Below are 20,834 nucleotides of genomic sequence, written 5' to 3' on the forward strand. Positions count from 1 at the left end.
CGGCGATTATCTCGCAATGAATCATTAATAGAAATAACAAAAGGTGAGGAGGGGTTTAGGGACTCATTAACGAGAGCAGAACGGCCACGTTTTTATTTAAACACGCTCATTTACACAATAGCTGCAAGTTTGCTTCCCCCACCCCTCCTTGGCACACACCTGTGCACCTGGAAATCAGAATTAACACCTAAATAAACGAAATAAAGGCCAGGATTATTTACCGAAGCGATTTGGGTGTGGTGACACACGGAATAATTTGGGGTTTTCTTCCTTTTTTTTTTTTTTTTTGTTGTTGTTGTTGTGAGCATCCCAGCGCTGCAGCTGCTTCTCTGGAACACCAGGGATGGTGCATAGTTCATAAAAAGGCTAAAAACTGCCAGAAAAGGGACAAATCACAGTCGTGGTCTGGAGTTATTGCAGTGCAAATTTAATTAGGAGCGGTGCTTTAATGAAGTGGCAATGAATCAAGAGGTAGGTGCTTTCCTCCTCGATGATGGCAAGAATTAAAACATTGCTTAAAAGCAGCTCCAGCTGAGCTTCGTGTTTGAGATCTCAGGAGCACGAAGGAGTCAGGGCTGGGTGGAGCTGGAAGAGATTTCAAATGAGACAGAAAACATCTCAAAGTTCTGTTGGGAGAGGTTGCTTTTTGTGGGGCGAGCTCTTTTTCCACGAGAATCTGAATTGCAGTGACTGTGAGTGACACGAAGGCGTTTTTAGCTCGCTGTTCAAGGTGCTGAAGGGGTCACTGAAGAGCAGAACGTTGTCGTTTCACAGAAATAAAGTGCATTTTTCTGCTCCTGCTCCTTCTGAAAAGCAACCTCGAGTTATAGGAATTTATTTATCTATTTCTCAGGATTGTCAAAAAAAGCAACCGAAATTTATCCCACTGATGGAAGCCACCAGGAGAGAGAGACACTTCTGGAACAACTCTTCCATGGTCTCTTTCCCCTCCCCTTTTGTGTTCCACATGATGCAAGTTTTTAATACAAATATTTCTTCCTATTCCTGAAATATTTTCCATTTCTGGCCCCACAATTCCTTCCAAAGCAGTAAAATCAGCACTTTCGTGCACCACTCAAGGCTACCAGGTGTTCTGACAGACTATTTAAATGAATAAATGGCATCTTTTAAATCATTTTTTTTTAAACAGAGCCGATTAAGATGATTTTTCAAGTTTGCAAATGACTCCAACAACATCCCCTGTCATTCCTCATTTCTCCCTTCCAGGTTATCCAAACTCCAACAGCGTTTTTGCCTTTTTCCTGTAACATGATGGAACTGAAAAGTGCTAAAATGAATATTTCAAGGTAATTTTCACTCACACACGAGTTCATGCACAGTTGGGACATTAGATTTGAAATCTATTTACAATTTTACATATTTTACAATATATAGTTCATCTTTACAGCTATGAGATAAGTTCAATCTAACATTGGTACCTTTTTTTTCCTGCTGGAACTTGGCTTCAAGTTAAACTCATTATTAAAAACAATTAAGTGCATGCTTAGAAGGAAGCTTTCAGGAGAGATGTCAATGGACTAGTGTTGCTTAAAAATTACACCAGTTTGTGTAGAAAATCGAAATTCAGTTCAAAAAACCCACCAAAGCCTAATAGAAATCTACTGGACTAAAATAAATACAATTCATTACACTCAACCAAAAAAAAAAAAAAAAACCAAAACAAAAAAAACCCCAAAAAGTACCTTTAAAAATGTACTGATTTAAGATTTTTTTTTTTTTTTAGCTTTAAATTCCCTTCCCAGCTAGCTGAGGATAATTATCCTGCATAAACCTGAGGCTGCAGTGGTGGGGGCAGCTTGTCATTCTCCACATTTTCAGAGTCAATGGCTGCTAAGGCTTGACTTTTTGGTTTGATCTCTAAGGGATATTTCTCCACAATATCTTCCACCTCCTTGGTGATGCCATCAGTCCAATCAATCAGGTCCTTCTCCAGCTTCTTGGCTTCACTGACAATTCTTTCCTGTCTCTCATTCAACTGAGAGAGGAGGTCTAAGCTTTTGCACATTTGCTTCACCCCCAGGCACACATCAGGGGAGAAACTGTCAGATTCCTGCTTTTTTGGGGAGGTCTGGCCAGTCATGAAACGATCAAAATCTTCCTGGCTCAGATTTAAAGACTGAGCATCCAGTTTTTCAATGAAGGCCACGGCACAGCACTGCAAACAAAACAGAGAGAGCATCACTGCAAGATCTGGATCACCACTGGATTGTACCCATTTTCTATTCCTTACCCTCTTCCTACACCAGCAACTGATTCTTTAAAATACTTTTTTTATGCTTTTCCAGAAGTTTATTTCATCAGACACTTGATACAACTCTTTCCTCTCCCCAAAAGTTTGAAGAAATCAAAAATTGACCTGCCAAGGTACATTCCAGGCCTCAGGGTCTCTGTGTTTGGGAGGTGAGGGAACAGCAGGAACGTGCCAAGGAGACAGGAGCAGTGTATTAATATTTAATTATCTGATCAGCAGAGATCTGCTATGCAGATTAATTAATTAATTAATTTCCTGAAGGAAGGAATGTCAAAGCCCAGCTCACTTGGTGGATGCTCAGCTCCTACTGAAATGAACTTTTAACATTCCAAGTGTTTCATTCAAGTCTGTAATTTCCCTCCAGGATTCTTTATGATAAAATGCAGAGCACACCAAGAAATTGCTCTTGGAGAAGCTGTAAAAAACCTGTTCTAATTCTAATTCTGTAGTGCCTTCAAGAAACTCTCCTGGGCTCAAAGAGGGGACTTTGCATCTGGAACATCTGCACAGCCCAAACTCAGGGTTTGGGGAATAGAAAGTCCTGATCTTGCAGGATAAAAATACACAAAAGTGTATAAAGGTCTTAAAAACCCTTATAGTTATAAAATAAGAAAGTAAAGCTCTGGTTTGGACAGCAGAGAAGGAAGAGAGAGGAGATAAAACTGGCAGTGCTCCAAATAACCTCAACCACTGTTTGAAGATTAATTTTAATTTCTGTTTCCCTTTGCTGGCAATTCCTACCTCCAAATAAAAGCCAAACTTTGCTGTCCAAACCCACCTTTCCTCCTGCACTCACCAGGTTGGTGAAATAATATCCATCCTCCCCAGTCATGAGCCTGCTGGGGTTGCAGAATCGAGTGATGTACTGGATGTTGGACTGCAGGCGTGGGGGGTTCCCCTTGAGCACGATGTAAATCAGGGTGGGCAGGAAATCATCAGCAGATGCTGGCTCATTTTTGGTGATTTTGATGGCATTGAAGATGTGCTTGCTGCATTTGGTGATGCAGGCCAGTTTATCCCGAGGGACACGCTTGGAGTCCATCTCAATGATATCTGGGAGGGGAAAACCAGAAAAAAATTATTGCAATGGTGTTAATCATGCACTGAATAAACAGGGTTTGCTGGGTAATACTGATGGTGCATCGTTTCTGTCTGTGGGGAAGTGTTTCATGTAGATCAGCTAAACCTAAACACTTCAGTGTGGAAAATGATCCCTGCTCCACAGGTGAAATTCCAAACCCACAGAGATTCCTGCACATTGAACAGCCTGGACCCCCCCTGTGATGACAGCAAAAATCATCTCAATAAGCAAGAGAGAGAAAATTTAAAGTTGGCAATATAGAATTCATCACTCACAAACCTGTGATTGCCTTTACAACCATGTCAGAGACTTCTGGGATTTCCTCACTCACAGGAACACACAGCATCTGGGGAGTCACCCAGTGCAAAGCCCTGGGACAGGAAAGAAAGGGTTAAACTTGTCAGTGCCAGTGCCATCCAGGTGTTTGAAAGCAGCTGCTCCCCGAGCAGGGCACAGGGAATGCTTTGTGTGAATGAGGCATTATTCCAGCCATAAACCAGTTTATTCCACTGAAGTAATTTGTTTTCAGAGAAAGTATTTCCTTTTTTTAAAAATTTTTTTTGGCTGTAATTTAACAACAGCAAATTTTCCCAGTGTAGTGGTTGTCATTATCTCACCTATTAGCTCTTTATTTTAAATAAAATGGTTTGAACCCTTAACAAGCCATTTTTCTGTGACAGCACAAGGTTTTTAACATGACTGATTCAGAGCTCATTTAGAGAATTAGGGATTACTCAATTATTTTTCTTTTCAAGCCTTACCTGATCCGTTTTTGCACAGCAAGGTCTTTCTTCTCATCATCAGTTGTCTCAGGGCAAAAAACATATTTATACTGTCGAGTCATGATGTATTTCTCAACCTCATCCATTGCCTTCTCCACTTTTTCAGGGGGCACTGAAAAGGGACAAGTCCCACAAATGAAATATTCAAGGGCTCTTTGGAAGGTTTAATCCAAATATCATCAAATTTATATTACTCATTCAAGCCAGCCCGATTTTATAAATGGATATAATAGGAAGTAAAAAGAAAATGGGTAGAACTCCACTGAGAATTGAAAAGAAAGCTGTAAAAACAAATATTTAAGACAGCAAAACTTCCTGGAGGGAACAATTCTAACTCTGGTACCAGAACCTGCTCCCAGCATTTCTGGAAGCTGGGAATGCTTTGCTTTAACTGCAGATTCAAGAGGTTTGAATTTTACATCTCTGCTTTTGGAACAGGAAGATGAAAAAGAAGAACTTGGTACCTTTCCAACGTGTCTGCAGCCTGTCTGCTACATTTTGGTAGAAGTCCTGGGCACACTCAGATTGTTCCTCAATGCTCAAATCCTGCAGGAGAACAAGGATTAAGTGTGAAGAGCTGGCAGCAACACCTCATGGTTTGTTTTGGTTTCAGGCAAGTGTCCAGCTGCTCTAACAGTCTGAGAATGCAGAGGTGTCAGCAGAGGTGTTTATGGTGGCTCAATTTTATTTAAAAATAGGAGAAACCAACACTGGCTCTTTACTGTGTGAAAGATTTGTATTTATTTGCTGAATAAATGGATATTAGCACAGGTGCAATGGCTTTTTCCCCTAAAGAGCACTGACAAAACTCAGACTTAAAAAAAAAAGGTTTGTCCCTATTTAACCTTTGATTTTTTAAAAGACAATTTATAGTCTAGAAAACCCCCAAGAACATCAATTATTTGAAGGAATATCTCCACAGCAGACATGTCTGATGATAAAGTTCATGTGAAACAGCACTGGCTTTTGCTAAGTGAGCTCCTGAAGAATATAACAGAGTTTGAAGGTTTAAAATTTAATTAATTAAGGCAATTTTCATCATTAAATGAAACCATACATTAAAAAAAAAGTGAGGGGAGAATTTGATTTCTGAATTCTCTGAGGCCAAAACCAGATATTTTCCTGAACACAAGTCCCAGCTCTTGCTGAGAATGGACTTTAGGCCTGGTTTATGGGTAGTAAAAAATCCCCTGTTTTGAAAAGGCTGAAGGAGGAAATGAGAACACCTTCAGTGCTTGAAGCCAAAAATAAACCCACACTGTTCTCACAAACTCTGTGCTCAGAATGAACAGATCTAAAAGAAAAGAAACCAAAGTTCAGGAAGATTTCAAAGCTGAGGGAATGTAAGATTCCATGAGAACTTGTGTGAGGAGATAATCTGAGGAACTAAATAAGAAAGGGAGAAGAAGAGGGGAAAAAAAAAGTTGTGCTGAATTCTGACTCATTCCAACCATAGGTGGCACCACAGACTGATTTATATTTCAAGACCGTTGTTTTTTTTTAAATGGAAAATGAAGATGTAACACTTATTTCATATTAAAAATACCCCTCAGCACAGTCAAATTCCCCTTCCCCAATAAAAGAAGAGAGGTGAGTTGATGCTGAGTTGTCTTTAGAACTTTTTAGCCTTAAGTTGTCTCATCCCTGGAAGTATCCAAGGCCAGGCTGGATGGGGTTTGGAACAACCTGGGACTGTGGAAGGGTCCCTGCCCATGGAACCAGGTGATCTTTAATTCCCTTCCAAGCCAAACCACCCTGTGATATTTAAAACTTATATCTTATATCATTTCCACAAGTCATATCAATGTAGAATATTGCTGAACAGACTCATTTATGTGGGATTTACTCAGGACTAATTTATCTGGGATGCTCTGGGCTTAGAAGGATCTTTTGATCTCACACTACCAAAAAAAAAAAAAAAGCACCCAGATCTTAATTTGATTAATCCAATCACCTGAAAGCTCCTGCCACGTTCCAGAAAATTCAAAGTGGAAGAAGTGCAGCATTTCCTCCCTCTCTCCCCAATTCCCCCATTTTACTGAGACAAGAGGCATTCAGAGCTCACCCTTTTATGACTCATGGTGTCCAAAAAGAGTTTGCATTGCTTGTAGATGTCCTGGCCAGGCTTCTGGTAAGTCCTGATGAATTCTATGAACTCCTTGGACACTCTGTCAGTCTCGATGCTGGCCTGCCTGTGGATGGAAGGGCTGGGAGCTTTGGCCTCCTGGATCTCTGCTGGCAAAATTCAGGGCACAGCAGATCAGGTTTTTTTTCACTGATGGATCATTTCAGAAAGGCTTTAGCATTGTGAGTAGTTTTTTGGGGTTTTTTTTGAGCTGTGCAGACAATTGGTCGTTTATTTCTCAAGCTTTGCCAGGGAAATGCTGGATATTATTCAATGCAGCAATAATTATTAAACAAAAGTCCAGGAAAAGTGAGTATCCCACTGAAATGGATTTAGAGCCACACCCCCATTCATACTAATGCCATTTTTATATTAGAAATGACTGCAACACGGCGTTGGTTTTGGGTTTTACAGTCCCCCCAAGCTCAGACACCTCCATTTAAAGTTCCCAGCTGGGATTCTGCAGATTCCTAAAAATCAGGGGGTGGTTTTCCCACTCCCCCTGACCTCCACAAGTGGCTCCCAAGCAGCTCAGGACAGTTCTGCTCAAGGACCATGCACTGCAAGGTGACAGAGCTGCATCCATGGGGGTTTTTCCCACAAAAACATCTGATTTTCCAAAATCCAAGTTCATTGTGCTGCTCCAATACCTTCACCCACCTTTCAGCTTGCCAGCCAACGCTGTTGGAAATGGAGGGATTAAATAGAGGTGGTGGAAATGAACGTGGTGAGAGGCAAGCAGCAGAGAGACAGAAAACATGAAAATATTCATGGTCAGCATGAGACAAACACGGCTTTCAACCTGCAAACACTTCACATGCACAGAAATCCTGCTTTCAACAAGCATGCAGAACTCCAAAGGAAAAAGAAGTGGGATTAATATCTTTAAGTTGATTTAATTTGGATTTGAGGGAGCTTAGGGGAGGTTTTTTTGGTTGTTGTTTTTGAAGAGATTCAGCACTACAGAAAATCCAAAGTTGTGTCACCCAGTAAATACCAAACTGCTCCTGTGACCAAAACTCCACACTTCAGCACAGGGAATAACTTGTCAGGCACCATCAGAGCACCTCTGGTATTTCAGTGCCCAGAACAGAAAAGGTTTTGTAAATATTTAAATTCCAACTGCAGCAATTGAGACAAAGAGTGCAATTGAGATAGAGAGTGCAACAACTCCTTTCCAGTTACTCAGGGACACTTTTCCAGAGGGGATTTCCTTCCATTGCTTTTATACCCAAGATTCACTGCATGAATCTCAAATCCTACACAGGATTCCAGCTGAAGGGTGGTCATTAATTAAATTTGTCACATTTAACATTAGAGAAGCAGCAAGCTTATTTAGAAATAATTAAGAGAGAAAAGGGCAGAGTTATCAGATATTTCTTCCATGATTAATCATGATCTCATTTCACAGTATAGCTGAAGGTTTATTTACTTACTTCAACAATGAGTTCACTCTTACAACGAGCCTCATTTTACTGTTTGACTTTAAGGAATGTGAATATTTTTTCAGTCACAAATTCAAACTAGATTGTTGTTTAGTTACTAGAGAGATGTAGTTAACTGAGGCAGATTAATATTAAGTATTAAGAAGTGAATGTTAATTGGAATGAACTGTCTTTCAATGAGTTACACCACGAATTATTAGTAGTTGCAACTTCGTTAATCTCTGAGCTGAAATACAGATTTAAGGAAAATTAATCTGTACTGATTACCATGGGCTGCAGGAACAAAAGAACTTCCAGCAGCAAAATATCCTCAGGTTTGTCCTGTGCTGCCAGAGAATTCAGTCTAACTAAAAAGAAGCTGATTACAGCCAAGAAATTCCAACAAGTTAAAGGCAGCCCAGCAGAGGAAAATGCAGAAATGCCAAGAGCGAGCATGGGAAGAGTTAAGGAAGGATCAGCTTCAGAAAGAATCAAGATAATAAATATTTCAATCTTTCTACAGGAAAGCCACTTGTCACAGCAGAACAGGAGCACTCCAGGGATTCACTATGGTTGTGCCATGGCCACAGAGCCCAGTCCAAGCATGGGATGTGACACAGGGTTTGTCACCAGCTCTGTCACACACAGCCCTTCATCACCTTCCTGGCATTTAACAAACATCTGCACATTTCCTTAGCCAGCAGAACAGGACTGCAAACAATTAATGGAGGATGAGCTCTTAAAGCTGTTTGCACCAAGGGGTTTGGTGTCCTTTTGGTTTAAATGAAACCAGAGTCTCCTCTTGATGGGAGATTTTCTTCTTGGTTTATATAACAAACATCTGGAGATGCTTTGAGAATGCCAAAGTTCTTGAAGTGCCAACTTCAGTAGTTTCAACTCCTAATAATCAGATTTGTAACAGCAACCTGGATTGTTTTTTTAATGAAAAACACAAAGCAGCACAAGATCCAGTTAATTCTTAGGAAATTCTTATTTTTTTGATCTTAATCCTAAGGTGGAGCTCAAAGAAGCTTCAGCTTTACTCCTATGACTCCCAACTAAAAAGCAAAGGATTGGTTCAGAGATTCAACACAACCTCAGGATGCTGGACTTGCTTTTGTTGCCATCTTCATGTTGAAGAGCACGAGTTACAACTGGCACAACCCTAGTTTGTGCTTAGCAAAGCCCAACTAAGAGCCAAGCTTACTAAAACCAGGCAGACAGCTTGCCCAGGCTGTGCTGCATTACCTTCAGAAGGGGAAGCCAGTTCCCAGGAGGGAGTAAAAATCTCCTTCAAATCCCTGAGAATGTTATCAGCATTTCTCTCCCTCCCAAGCTGTCCTTGCTTAGGGGTTTTCTCTTGAGCTGCTGAAATAAAAAGGCCAAAGCAAGCAGGGCACCAAGAGCAGGAGGCGTGGCAGGATGGGTGGTGAAGGGATAAAAAAAGAAAAGATGCAAAGTGAGAAGAATGAACATTAAAAAAAAAAAAAAAAAAGTTTAACACAGGTGAATGAATGTCTCATGTAGCCAGCTGTTGCCATGCACCAGGACAACTCTAATCTGAAAAATGCTGAATTTCAAATTAAGGAAATGCATAGTCTCTAAGGTTAAGACAGATTAATGCTGCTTTTCCTTCTGGAATTCCTCCTCCACAGCCCAGCATTTCCCAGTTTTTGCCTGTGTGAGCTATTGCTATGCAAAGCCAGCAGTGCCATTCATCATTCCTGCTTGTAACACATTCTGTAGAACAAACACCCAACCCAGCCAGCCACCAACTTGGCATTCCCAGCCCACACAAACACTGCAGCCTCACATTTCTGTGCAGCTCAAGGCTCCCTGCTCACACATCCCATTTTGTCCTGTCAAACTGAGGCACTCTGGCAGCACCAGCTGATATTTTCTCTCAGGGTTTCTGTCACACTCAGCCACAGCATTTGCTGAGGTGAGTGACAGCACCTTCTCAGCTGCTCTCTCCAGCAGGAATTCCCCTTCCAGCCCTAAATCCTGGTGTGACACCAGGGCTGACTCAGGAATTTCAGGGCAATGTGCCAGAGGAACAAGGAACTTCCCCTCAGCAGTGCAGTGCCACCAGCAGGAACACATTTATGCTGTTTAGTGGAAGAATTCCTGTACAATCACATATAAACACAGGCTTAGCAATGCACTGCTCCATTTCACAGATTGTTTGGCATCACTCACATTTTTCTGTGTTTTCAGTAACAATCACTCTCCAGAAGCATCACTATTCCAACTTTGGAAAGTCAAAGCACATTAAACACACAAAGCATTAATCTGCCTTTTAGAACAACACATCTACCAGAAGCTTTTAATTTTAAAATGTACAGAAGCATGACAAGCAAAGGAGAGTTACCCTTCTTAGCTCCTGCTCTGGAGGAAGCAGTGAAGAACTTTTTCACAGTAGTGACCTTTCTTGTTTTCTCATTGGTTTTCTTCTCCTCAAACTTGGAAAAGGTCAGGGACTGTGCCCCTTGGGTGCTCTGGCTGCTGGCATAGGCCTCTTCCTCCTCACGCTGGAGCCTGGAGTTAAAAGATACAGGGCTGAATTAAGGGCTGATTTCCTGTGCAATCATTAATTACTCATTTCACATGTTAATTCTTCCCTCTCTTCCTTCACTGCAGGACACCCACCCTTTCCATGCTGCAGTGGTAAAAGTCACCTTGCCCTCGTGTCACACTCTGAATTCTCCAAAGGCACAGGGGAGGATTTCCAGCAGGGGATTCATTGCCTTCCTCCCTGCCTCACACCGAATTCCCCAATCTGTTACCTCAGGCAGTCCTTTCCCATCTCACAACTGCAAAATACCCTGTCCCAATCTCAGGAATATTTTGGGAAATAGATCATTGTTGTCATAATTTGCCTTGGTAATATATATCTGCTTGAATGGATGAGGAAAAGTTTGAAAGATCAAGTTTTTAATCTAAAGTAGAGAAGGGCAAACTCACCAATCCTGAAACCTTTTTTCCTTCTATGAAAGAGGATTCAAACAGGTTACATTTTGTCACCCTTCAAGATGCTTGGAGGCTGAGGAATTGTCTTTAACCATCCCTCGAGCTCAGGATGGACCATAAATAGTCTGGGATCTCCAATTTCTTGAGGCAGGAATTGTATTTTATCAGTGCTGACAAGCCTGTCTGTTCACTGCAACAAACAATCAAAGCTTATCTGTGCCTTTAGCATCTCCCAGCTATTCATTAAAGAATTCCTTAAATACCCCACTTTGTTTTAGAGATGATCTAAGACTGGCAGCATAACTATCTGCCTGAATAATAAAGTTTTTATTAACTCTTTAAGATATTTATGGCAGAAGAACACAATGACACGATCTCTGTGCTGCTACCTCTGAAAACACATCTTCCATTTTCAGGGTCAAGCATTTATCACACGAGGAAAACTAGATTGGTTTGCAGAAAATAAGTGATTAGACAATTAACTAAATTAGCAAAGCTAAAGCTTTGACATTCTTGTGTTTAAGAATGCAGTTTCAAAGAATGACCACAGACAAGACTAAAAGCAGTTTTTAATCAGCAGCTGGAATGTAAAACCATGGTGCTGCCTATACCCAAGTAAATAATTGCCATATCCACAGGGTATTTTAATAATTTTTTTCCATTTAACCCTTCTAATTGCTAGATAGAAATACATGCTTGCATAAGCAAATTAGGTCAAAGTATTCATTGGGAGGTTGGGCTCTGTTTACATTTGCTCCTTCCCAGATTTTCTTTTCAAACCTCTTATACTAGAATGCCATAAGTATCCATCTTTGCATCAAAAGGAAGGTTTGAATTCCTGCTGGAAAGGTCAAACTGGGGAATTTGTGATGGACATGAGCCAGAGCAAACAGGAGCAGGAAACAGGAGGCAGGGATAGAATTTAGTGGAGTGACCCTGAAGGAAGAAAGAAGGTTCTTTACCGCTCTGCCAGCTCCCAGTCCTCTTGGATCTGCTTCTGCCTGGCCTTGTGGTATTCCTCCCTCCAGCACTTGGAGCAAAAGCCCTGCCAGGCAGGATTGCCATAGTAACCACAGCCCTTCTTGCACAGCAGCTCCGACTGATCCACGTGGATTCCTCTGCGCTCCGATTTCAGGTTCATTTTCCTCCTGGTGGAAAAGGAGAAGGGTTAAAAACACGAAGGTGGCAGCAGCCTGCTAGAAATCCCTGCTGAGGGTTTGCCTTTGGAAAGGAGTCACCTGCTTGAATTATTTAACAGCTCCATAGCAACCAAATGAATGCCACGGGAGGAAGGGCACAGTTACATAACCAGGAGCCCCGAAGGCAGGGGAGCACCGGCACATCTCTGTAGGGCTGTGACCCTCACACAGCTCCAGGGAGTGTCCCAGGGCAGCAGGGACAGCCCCACAGACAGAGGACAAACTGCCAAGGCACGTCTGGGTAGGGCTGCGACCCTCACACAGCTCCAGGGAGTGTCCCAAGAACCAGTGACAGTCCCACAGCCAGGGGACAAACTGCAAAGACACATCTTTGCAGGGCTGAAACCTGCACACAGCTCCAGAAAGTGCCCCAGGGTAGCAGTGACAGTCCCATGGCACATTCTTGCAGTGACAGTCCCACACTATGGGACAAATTGCCAAAACACATTTCTGTAGGGCTGTGACCCTCACACAGCTCCAGAAAATGGCTCAGGGCAGCAGGGACAGTCCCACAGGCAGAGGACAAACTGCCAAGGCACATCTTTGCAGCGACAGTCCCACAGGCAGAGGACAAACTGCCAAGGCACATCTCTGTAGGGCTGTGACCCTCACAGAACTCCAGGGAGTGTCCCAGTGAACCAGTGACAGTCCCACAGCCAAGGGACAAAGGCCCAAGGCTCTGCTCTCACCTCGTTCTGACAGCCAGAGCACAAAGCAATGGGGAGAAAAAAAAAGAAATAAAGTTCCAAAAAGCAACCAAGGGAGCACACAGAATATATTGTATTCTGAGACAGAACACAGAACCACACTGGTGAGGCTTCAGGGATCTTTGGCCTCCAAAAGTGTCCCCAGGGCCCAGTGAGGAATCCCAGCTGGGCACATCCCCAATTCCTGCAGGTTGTGCCAGAGCTGAGCTGCCTGCACACAGCACAGCTCTGGGGTTTGTATTCAGTGTCTGCAACAAAAAGATTCTCCTGCCCACACCAGCACTGCCAAGGCTGTCCCTGACAGAAACCAGCCCCCATCCCAGCTCCCTGCTTCCCAGGGGAAATGCTGGAGTCATTGCAGGAGAAAAGCAGCACAGGATCATGTGCACCAGCAAGGTTAAGGTGTGCACATTAAAATATTGACATTTGGATTGTAATATTGACAGACAGGGAGAGCAGGGATAGCACAGCAAGGCTCTGCCCAGTAAACCCAGCCCCTTTTCCTTCCTGCCATGTCAGAGGCCCCACGTGTGGAAAGTGAGAGGAAAAGGGATTTTCTCAAACTGAAGAGCAGCAGTAACTGAGTCAGTTCTCTTCTTTCCCCCTGAAATTCCACTCCAAACGCTGCTCTGGATCATCCAGCAGAAGATGGAATATGCACAAATGTCACTGAGAGTTTTCTGCTACAGGAAGTTTCAGCTCTTTTGTTCCAAGCTCAATTATCCATTTTGAAAGCCTGATAATGTTTAACATTTCCCATTAATCTAATCAAGTTATTTTAAGCAAAGTAACAGGAAACACACGATTTTCTCTGAGGGGGGAACAAACTCAATATTCCATCTTATCTACGTAAGTATTAAGATTTCTTCCACTTTTCTATTTTTGAAAGAAATAATGAGTTTCTAAAAATGACCTAAAAATAGTTTCATTGTGGAGACATGCATATTAAAGGAATCAATTTCTTAATGACATAATTTATAGCTATGTGTTCTCATTTTTATAGATGGGAGAACAGCTGAATCCTTTCTTTCCCACTGAAAACCTGACAGACAATATTGTGCTGCTGCAGAGCAAAATGGAAAAAACAAACAAAACAAAACAAAAAAATAGATATTTTAAATATTTAAGAGCTTTACTTCATTCCCATATGCAGAAATAACTGAGAAAGATAAATATGTTGCTTTCACAAACATTTTTTGGTTTAATTTCCTGACTTCTCAAGGAAGGTCTGTGTGGGAGCTCCTGGCTGCCAACACCTCCAGGCTCAGAAATTAAACTTTCAGTGTGTGTCAGCTGCACAGCCCGGGCAGGAATTGCATTTTGGCAGGATTTGCACACTCAGGCCATCCCCAGAGCATCACTCATGTCCTTGAGCAACAATTCTGAAAAAAAGGGGAAGTAAAAGTCTGAAACTCTTCACTGATTCAGTTTCAAGATTGCTTCCCAAAAGCAGAAGCTGCAGCAGCATTTTGGTCAGAGATCTCTACTGCAGGTGCCTGTCCTGAAAAAAAACATGCTATAAATATGCAGAAATGTTTAATTGCCATTAATGTGAAGTTGATCAATGTTTTCACTGTAAACCACAAAGACACAATAAATAAAAACAGCCTCATATCACAAACTTCCCAGAAATTTTACAGGGATCTCTGCCACCCGAGGAAATAAAACCCTGTCACTCAGAACAGAGTTACAACTCTGGAATTGTAATAATTCCAAGAATTCAGCTGTCTGCTCTTATTCCAAAGGACCATATTCCAGACTCTAATTTGAGAATTAAAGGAGTAGAATGAAATACCTGCCCCGGCTTCTCTCCCAGCCCAACACCTGAAACCACAGCGAGGTTTCTCTGCCACTTGGGCACTTTGACCCCTCCAAAAATCATCTTTGTGCCCCCAGAGCTTCACCCCCACAGTGCCAGCGTTTCCCTCTGGCATCCTGTGTGTACATGAAAAGAAAAAGAAAGTTCTGCTCATCCTCCAAGCTCAGCAGCTTCGCCCAGAGTGAGCAAAGCAGGGCTGCAAAGAGCTGCAGAGTCAGGAGCCCTCCCCTCCCTGGCAGGGCCACCAGCTCAGACGTGGGGACACAGGAGTCACCCTGACCCACAGCAAGGATCACATGCTGCACACTCAGCTCAGACTTGCACCCAGAAAAGGTCATTGTGAAACCAAAAAGTTTCCCAGCTGATTTCTGCAGGTCAGCAGTAATATTTTAATGAAGAAAACAACCTGGGTGTTAATAAAATGAATGTGAAAAAAAAACCCTCTCAAATTAATTTTTGGTAAGTAAATCACTTCTTACATTATAATCTTATATAATCCAAATGTTTTGTTGGAATTGTTGAGTTCCAAAATGCTTTTTCCTCCTTTCTCTGTTCCCTTCTCTGCCTTGCACTCCAGCTAAAGGTGATTGATTATTCCTTATCCAACAATCCTCAGAGTGTTTGCACAGTCACAGCACACATTCTGCATGGTCACATCTCTTGTTTTCACTCTTGCCCTGAATAATGGCCTGTTCAAAGCTCACTTCTAACATAACTCAAAGGAAGAAAACAAATCTGTTGTTTTTCTGGAATTGCAGAGCAGGCAACTCCAAACACCTGTACACCACCTGTTCACTGAGAAGCCAGGAAAACATAAGGAAGGCAACAAACTTCCACATTAAAGAAAAAAGACAAAACTCTAATCCAGAAGTACAATAAAGGTCATAAATAACATTAACTCCTACAAGCTGGAGAGGTGCTTTGCACCAAACATCCTTCTTGCATCTCCTGTATCCCACATCTCCCTCCCAGGAGCAAAAATTCACTGTAATTTAAAATCTATTCATCCACTGCTGTGAATATCAGCAGGGAAGGCAAAGTGACACCTCACAAACACCACGGGACAGAAACTTCCTTTGAGCTTTTCTGTGCCAGGACCAGAGCTCATCACACCTCAATATCTGTGCTAATTAGCAACACCCCTTTGATGAGTTTGGAAAAAAAAGAATGGGCTCTTAGATTTAGTTATTCATTTAGAAAATGCTTTTATTTAATGTTGCTTATTTGCAAGTAAAGGATTCTGGTTTCCTGTTCTCCACTGAAATGGGAAAATGGAAATCACCCAACTATGATTTTCTAAATTTTCTCTTTTCTTTGATTTTTAAAGTGCACCTCACATACCATGGGTGGCTCCCGAGGGATTTATTTGGGATAATCACAGCCTGGAAAGGTGTCCCACTGCTGCCTGTGGACACCAAAATGCTCCCTGTCTTAGAGCCACAAGAATTCCCAGTTGGAACCTCCAAGTTATGCATGGCCAGCTTTATTTTTCCAAATTCCACTGCAATCAAAAGCAAACAAGGGCTATGATTCATGTGAAATCAGATCTATCTGCAGTTCTCATATTAAATCAGACCTATCTGCAGGGCTGCACATCAAAGGTCTTTAGTGACAGCTCAGATCTGCTCCAGCTTTTTTAGAGCATCTCCCAGCAGTTTTGTTATGATGGGAAAAAACCCCAAATCACTGTGGTTTAATTCAAAATTAGCTTTCTACTGGCTTTAATGCAATTTATTCTGAAGCTCTCAAATACATCTCCTATCAACATATTTTTCTTGCTGTACTCACACTTACATAATATTTTTTTCTTTTTATTCACCCATTTAGAGCAAACACCTTTTAAAAAGGGCAGCACCAACTCAGAGACTTCTCATCCTTGCTCACACCCCTCAATTTTTTCATCCAAGAAGACCCCCAACAAATCACAGCTCTCCCTTCAGAAAATGGGGACTCACAGAATATTTTTCAGGAAGGACAAAGCAGCTGCCTGCCCTCTGTAAAGCTGAAACTGAGAACATTTGCAAACACTGCAGGAACCCAAACCAGTAAAACCAACTTTCCTGCAAAATGTTCTGGCTGAGAGCCACTTCACTTTCCCTGTCACACACTTTGAACCAACACAGAGAGAGCTCACACACAGGAAACACCAATTTTGTTCCAAACCCATAAATCCCAATATTTTTGCCAGTATTCCATATAGGGAACTGAAGGAGCAGCAATCATTCCTCCAGGACTTTGGGCCTCTTGTAGATCAGTAAAAGCAAAATACTGAATTCTAATTTTCACACAGAGCAAGAAAAATTTATATTAAACCTATTAAACCAAGTATCAATCACAGCAGAGAGCAGATGCATCCTCACCTTTTATGTGGTAGGAAAAAAAAAAGGGCTCCTCCAACCCAGATTGGATGTAGGGCTGATTTCATGCACACATGAAAGACCAAACTTATGTAATACCTTCTTTTCAGCAAGAAACACAAGAAATTCTCACAGCACAAAGGCTGCACACACAGCTTTGGCTTGGGGAAAAGATGTTTTAGGAGCAGCACAGATTTACCACGAGCTCAAACACCTCCAGCTTGTTTTTCTGGTTCTTTTCCACCCCCTTGCCTTGCAAAATTATCTGTACCTTTATTATGAGTGCACATTGTGAGGAGGGATCAGCTGGGTCATAAACTATTTATTAGTCCTGGATTGCTGAGGTCACCTTTGAGAGAGCTGCCTGGAAAAACTCATTTTCAAAGCTGAACAGAAAGGGTCTTGCTTAATCAATCAATAAACACCTTCAGGAAGAGCTAATTGCAATCAATTTATAATTACTACAAGCTGTGAAGAACAGTTTTTAAGTAACTCCACAAGCTAAGACTGGAAATTAAAACAGCTTTAATTCTATAATTGAAGTTCTATAAATGAGAGTCAGTATTGGTAACAATTTAATTAAATGTATCTAAAACCAGCAAAACACAGACCTGGAACAGGCAGGTTTGGTTTGTTGGTAAGTTTTGGTTTCTTTTTGCTGTTGTTGGTTTGGTTTTGTTCTTCCCTCCCTAAAATTGTCTCCAAAAAAAAAAAAATCTTGGCACAAGTATTAGCAACAACCTACAGCAGACTTTTCACTGGGCTGAAGCAAACGTGACTGGGCTCTTCACAAGTCACTCTAGCACTTAATGAGCAAATTGAATTCTAATTCAAAAATATCAAAGTGCCCCAAAGTCCACCATGAACTCACTGCAACTCTTTGGTCGTTAAAGGCCATGGCCAGAAATAGCATTTGAAAGCAGAAAAAAATAAAAAGAAAAGCAGGGAAGCCTCCAAATACACAATTCTTACATGAACTGCTGTTGGTTCACATTTTGCCTGAATATTCCATCATAATTCAGAACAAGACAGCAGCCAGCAACTTTAATTTCTAAAAACAGATTTATAAGGTGGGTTAGAAAGTGCATCAAAACTGAGGGGTGGAAGGATGGAGTCAAGGTGTATTTTGTATTTTCCCAAAGGAAAAGTGCCCTTAAAATGTATTTTTTCCAAAGATCCACTGACGCAAACGCCCCAAAATTCTGAAGAGCAGCAACCTACGTGTTGAAAGAGTCGTGATTCAGGTGCAACCCCAAGCACTCAGGCATGTAATTAGCAGCAGGGTAATTAACCATGAGCTAATTTCCTCCCAAGGAAAGGGTGGGGCAAGATGAGCTCAGGCTCCAGAACAGAAAACACAAAAGCCATTAGACAAGTGGGGAATTAGGCAAGAAAGGCGGGTGTTATCTGTGCCCTGCTCGCACTTTTAATGTGCATCTCGCTCGCAATTATAGGATTTCAGCTGCAGCAGTTGGAGGATAAACAGCGCAGGCTGCTCAAAAATAGTCCCAAGAAAAGAAACAGTCACTGCTCTGATGAGCAACCACCTCAAACAAACCACGGAGCTGGGTCCTGCTGTTCAGAGGGGAAATTGCAGCCACTGCTTCAGACCTCTGAAGTGCTGATGGCCACAAGGCTCCAGCTCAATTTCCTCAGCTTGGAATTGTGTTTTCCCTTCAAATGTCAGCACAGGCCTGGGGCTACACGTTTGGTTTGTCCCTTCAAATGTCCAGGCTGTGTCTCACCATCTCCATGTGACCCGCAGCTGTGCTTCAAACGAAATCACAGGAAACTTCTAAAAACTCTTTGTGCTGCTTGATTGGGAATTCAGGTCAGAATAAAGAAAAGATTAGCTTAAACTGCTAAAATCTCCTCAGAAACAGCAACAACAGGCTCCTACACACTATTTATTTCCTGCCAAGCACACTCACCTGGACACAGATGGAAATTAAGTTGCCTTAAACTTCAGAGAAAAACTTCAAAATATACACTTTGTACCTGACTTGTTACAAGTGGCATTTTAACAGGACTTCACAAGCAAGACTTCTACGTCTAGTTTTAGATCACAAGTAGTTAATCGTCAGAAAAAAACCGTCTCAAGCATAATTGGGGATTACACAACAAGGAAAGAAGGAGCTGAGAAAGCTAGAACAGCCTTAAATAACACCACAAAACAAAATTAAAAATCAGAATCATGGACTATCTTCAAGCTTATAATCAGTTTGTTGTGTAAAGTGGTCTTAGGAATTGGTATATTTGGTTTTGTATACTATTCTCTCTTTCTACTGTGTGTTGTTTTGGACTTTTTCTTGATGAGCAAAACATTCCACTGAGCTACAATTCTCTTCCTAATCCTCCCTGCTGCAAAAACCACTTGTGTAACCGTGTCCAGAAGGCCAGCACATCCAATTCCTGAGCAAAGCACTCCTGGTGTTCCTGGAAAACCTCATCCTTCTACGCTGGTCTGGTTTGGTCACTGCTCTCAAAAAAGCCCTGGGTAACTGGAAAACCAAAATCAGCTCAGTTCAGCTCCCAAAGTCCTGGTGTGAGGAATTTAACTCATTTTCAAATGAGCCCAAATAACAAAAGTATGGCAAACCAATTATGGATTTAAATCACAACCTCCACAATGCCACCGTTTCCCCCAAATCGTTCAGTGCCGCTAATTCCCAGCACTGGGCCCCACTTAGCCAAACAAAAAAAATATATTTAATTTTGCCTGTAAAATCTTCCCAGTGAACTCAGCAGCAGGATTTCAGACAGCACTGAGCCACCCCCTCAGAGAATTTCTTTCTTTGGTAATTCGAGCACATCATTCATGTCTCAGTATCTCACACCCTCCCTGAGCCACTCCCTGCTTCAAGGGAACAGCCCGAACTCTCCAGTGCCACAAGCAGCGACGAACACCCACAAAAGCATCCAAAACGCACTGCTCAGCATCTTAAATATTCTCTGAACTTCACCTGGCTTCACTTTAAAGGACTTTGATCCTCAGCTGTGCACTGAGAAGCCGGGCAGGGACAATACTTATAGGAAAAAAGCCAAAAACCTCATTGATCCTCAAGGAACTCATCAGGAAAACAGGCTGGGGTGGGGGATTATTGGTAAAGCTATCAGTGACACCTGCACTCCATTAAGCACAGATCCATGGAATTAATTAAAATATATAGATAATAAAAATTAGCTTTAGGAGCTGCATATGGAGGAGGGCGAACACAAGCATTCAAAACACACCGCTCAGCATCTTAAAAATCCTCCAAACTTCCCCCGGCTTGAGCTTAAAGGGCTTTAATCCTCAGCCGGGCAGCGGCGATACTTACAAAAAAAAAGCCAAAAACTCCTTGACCCACAGGGAACTCATGAGGAAAACAGGCTGGGGGGACATAGTGGCAAAGCTGTCAGTGCCACCTGCACCCCGTTAACCACGGCACAGACACATCGAGTGAAAACACACATATACATGGAATAAAAATTGGTTGTAGGAGCCGCACACAGAGGAGGAAGGCGGCTTGCCAAGTTTCCGCATATCCCGGTGTTTATCCCGTGTTTATCCCGTTCGCTGCCGATCAGGGACCCCTCACCAGGCCCAAGGGGGCAGCGGGGCCGGTGTGAAGCCCCTCAGCGGGCGGACACCGAGCCCCGACCCTCAGGCCGAGCTATAACCGGGGGGACACCGGGGGGACCCGGCCACCCCCGCAGTCCCCGCCGGGCCCTCACCCCGCGGTTCTCACCGGCTGTCCCGGGCGGCGGGGCCGGCCCGCCCGCTGCTGCTGCCGCCGCTGCTGCCCCTCAGAGCCCCTCACGGCCCCGGCGCCGCTCCGGCCCTCCCTCGGTCCCTCCCTCGGCTCCGGCGGAAGGGCGGGCGGCACCTCCGGGGCGGGACCGAGCCCGGAAGGAAGCGGGGCCCGGCGGGGCTGGGCGGAGCGGCGGCTCCGGGAGCGCCGGGCGGGCGGTGTGAGGGCCGGCGGGGCTGAGGGAACACCGGGCGGTGTGAGGGCTGGCGAGGCTCAGGGAACACCGGGCGGGCGGTGTGAGGGTCTGCGGGGTTGAGGGATCACTGGGCGGGCGGTGTGAGGGCCGGCGGGGTTGAGGGGACAC

The 20,834-nt window shown here is 43.0% G+C and overlaps 1 protein-coding gene across 8 annotated transcripts; it reads right to left on the reverse strand.

The window, feature by feature from the left end:
* Window positions 1–66: 66 nt before the first annotated feature.
* RABGEF1 (RAB guanine nucleotide exchange factor 1) lies at window positions 67–20,592 on the reverse strand. 8 transcript variants are annotated; one of them, XM_088177154.1, is made up of 11 exons: window positions 20,468–20,592; window positions 11,617–11,802; window positions 10,056–10,222; window positions 8,933–9,052; window positions 6,921–6,941; window positions 6,201–6,367; window positions 4,600–4,681; window positions 4,115–4,247; window positions 3,633–3,724; window positions 3,069–3,325; window positions 67–2,176 (listed from the first exon to the last, which is right to left on the reverse strand). In XM_088177154.1, the coding sequence occupies exons 2-11, from the start codon at window positions 11,793–11,795 to the stop codon at window positions 1,778–1,780; spliced, it is 1,617 nt and encodes a 538-aa protein (XP_088033280.1). In that variant the 5' UTR covers window positions 11,796–11,802; window positions 20,468–20,592; the 3' UTR covers window positions 67–1,777. The 8 variants fall into 8 exon arrangements, with proteins under 8 accessions (XP_088033280.1, XP_014732068.1, XP_014732067.1 ...); XM_014876582.2 differs by lacking the exons at window positions 6,921–6,941; window positions 8,933–9,052; XM_014876581.2 differs by lacking the exons at window positions 6,921–6,941; window positions 8,933–9,052 and having other exon boundaries at window positions 6,201–6,370.
* Window positions 20,593–20,834: the final 242 nt, after the last annotated feature.

Source organism: Sturnus vulgaris, chromosome 21 (assembly GCF_052056855.1).
Source record: "Sturnus vulgaris isolate bStuVul1 chromosome 21, bStuVul1.hap1, whole genome shotgun sequence".
Classification (NCBI taxonomy): domain Eukaryota; kingdom Metazoa; phylum Chordata; class Aves; order Passeriformes; family Sturnidae; genus Sturnus; species Sturnus vulgaris.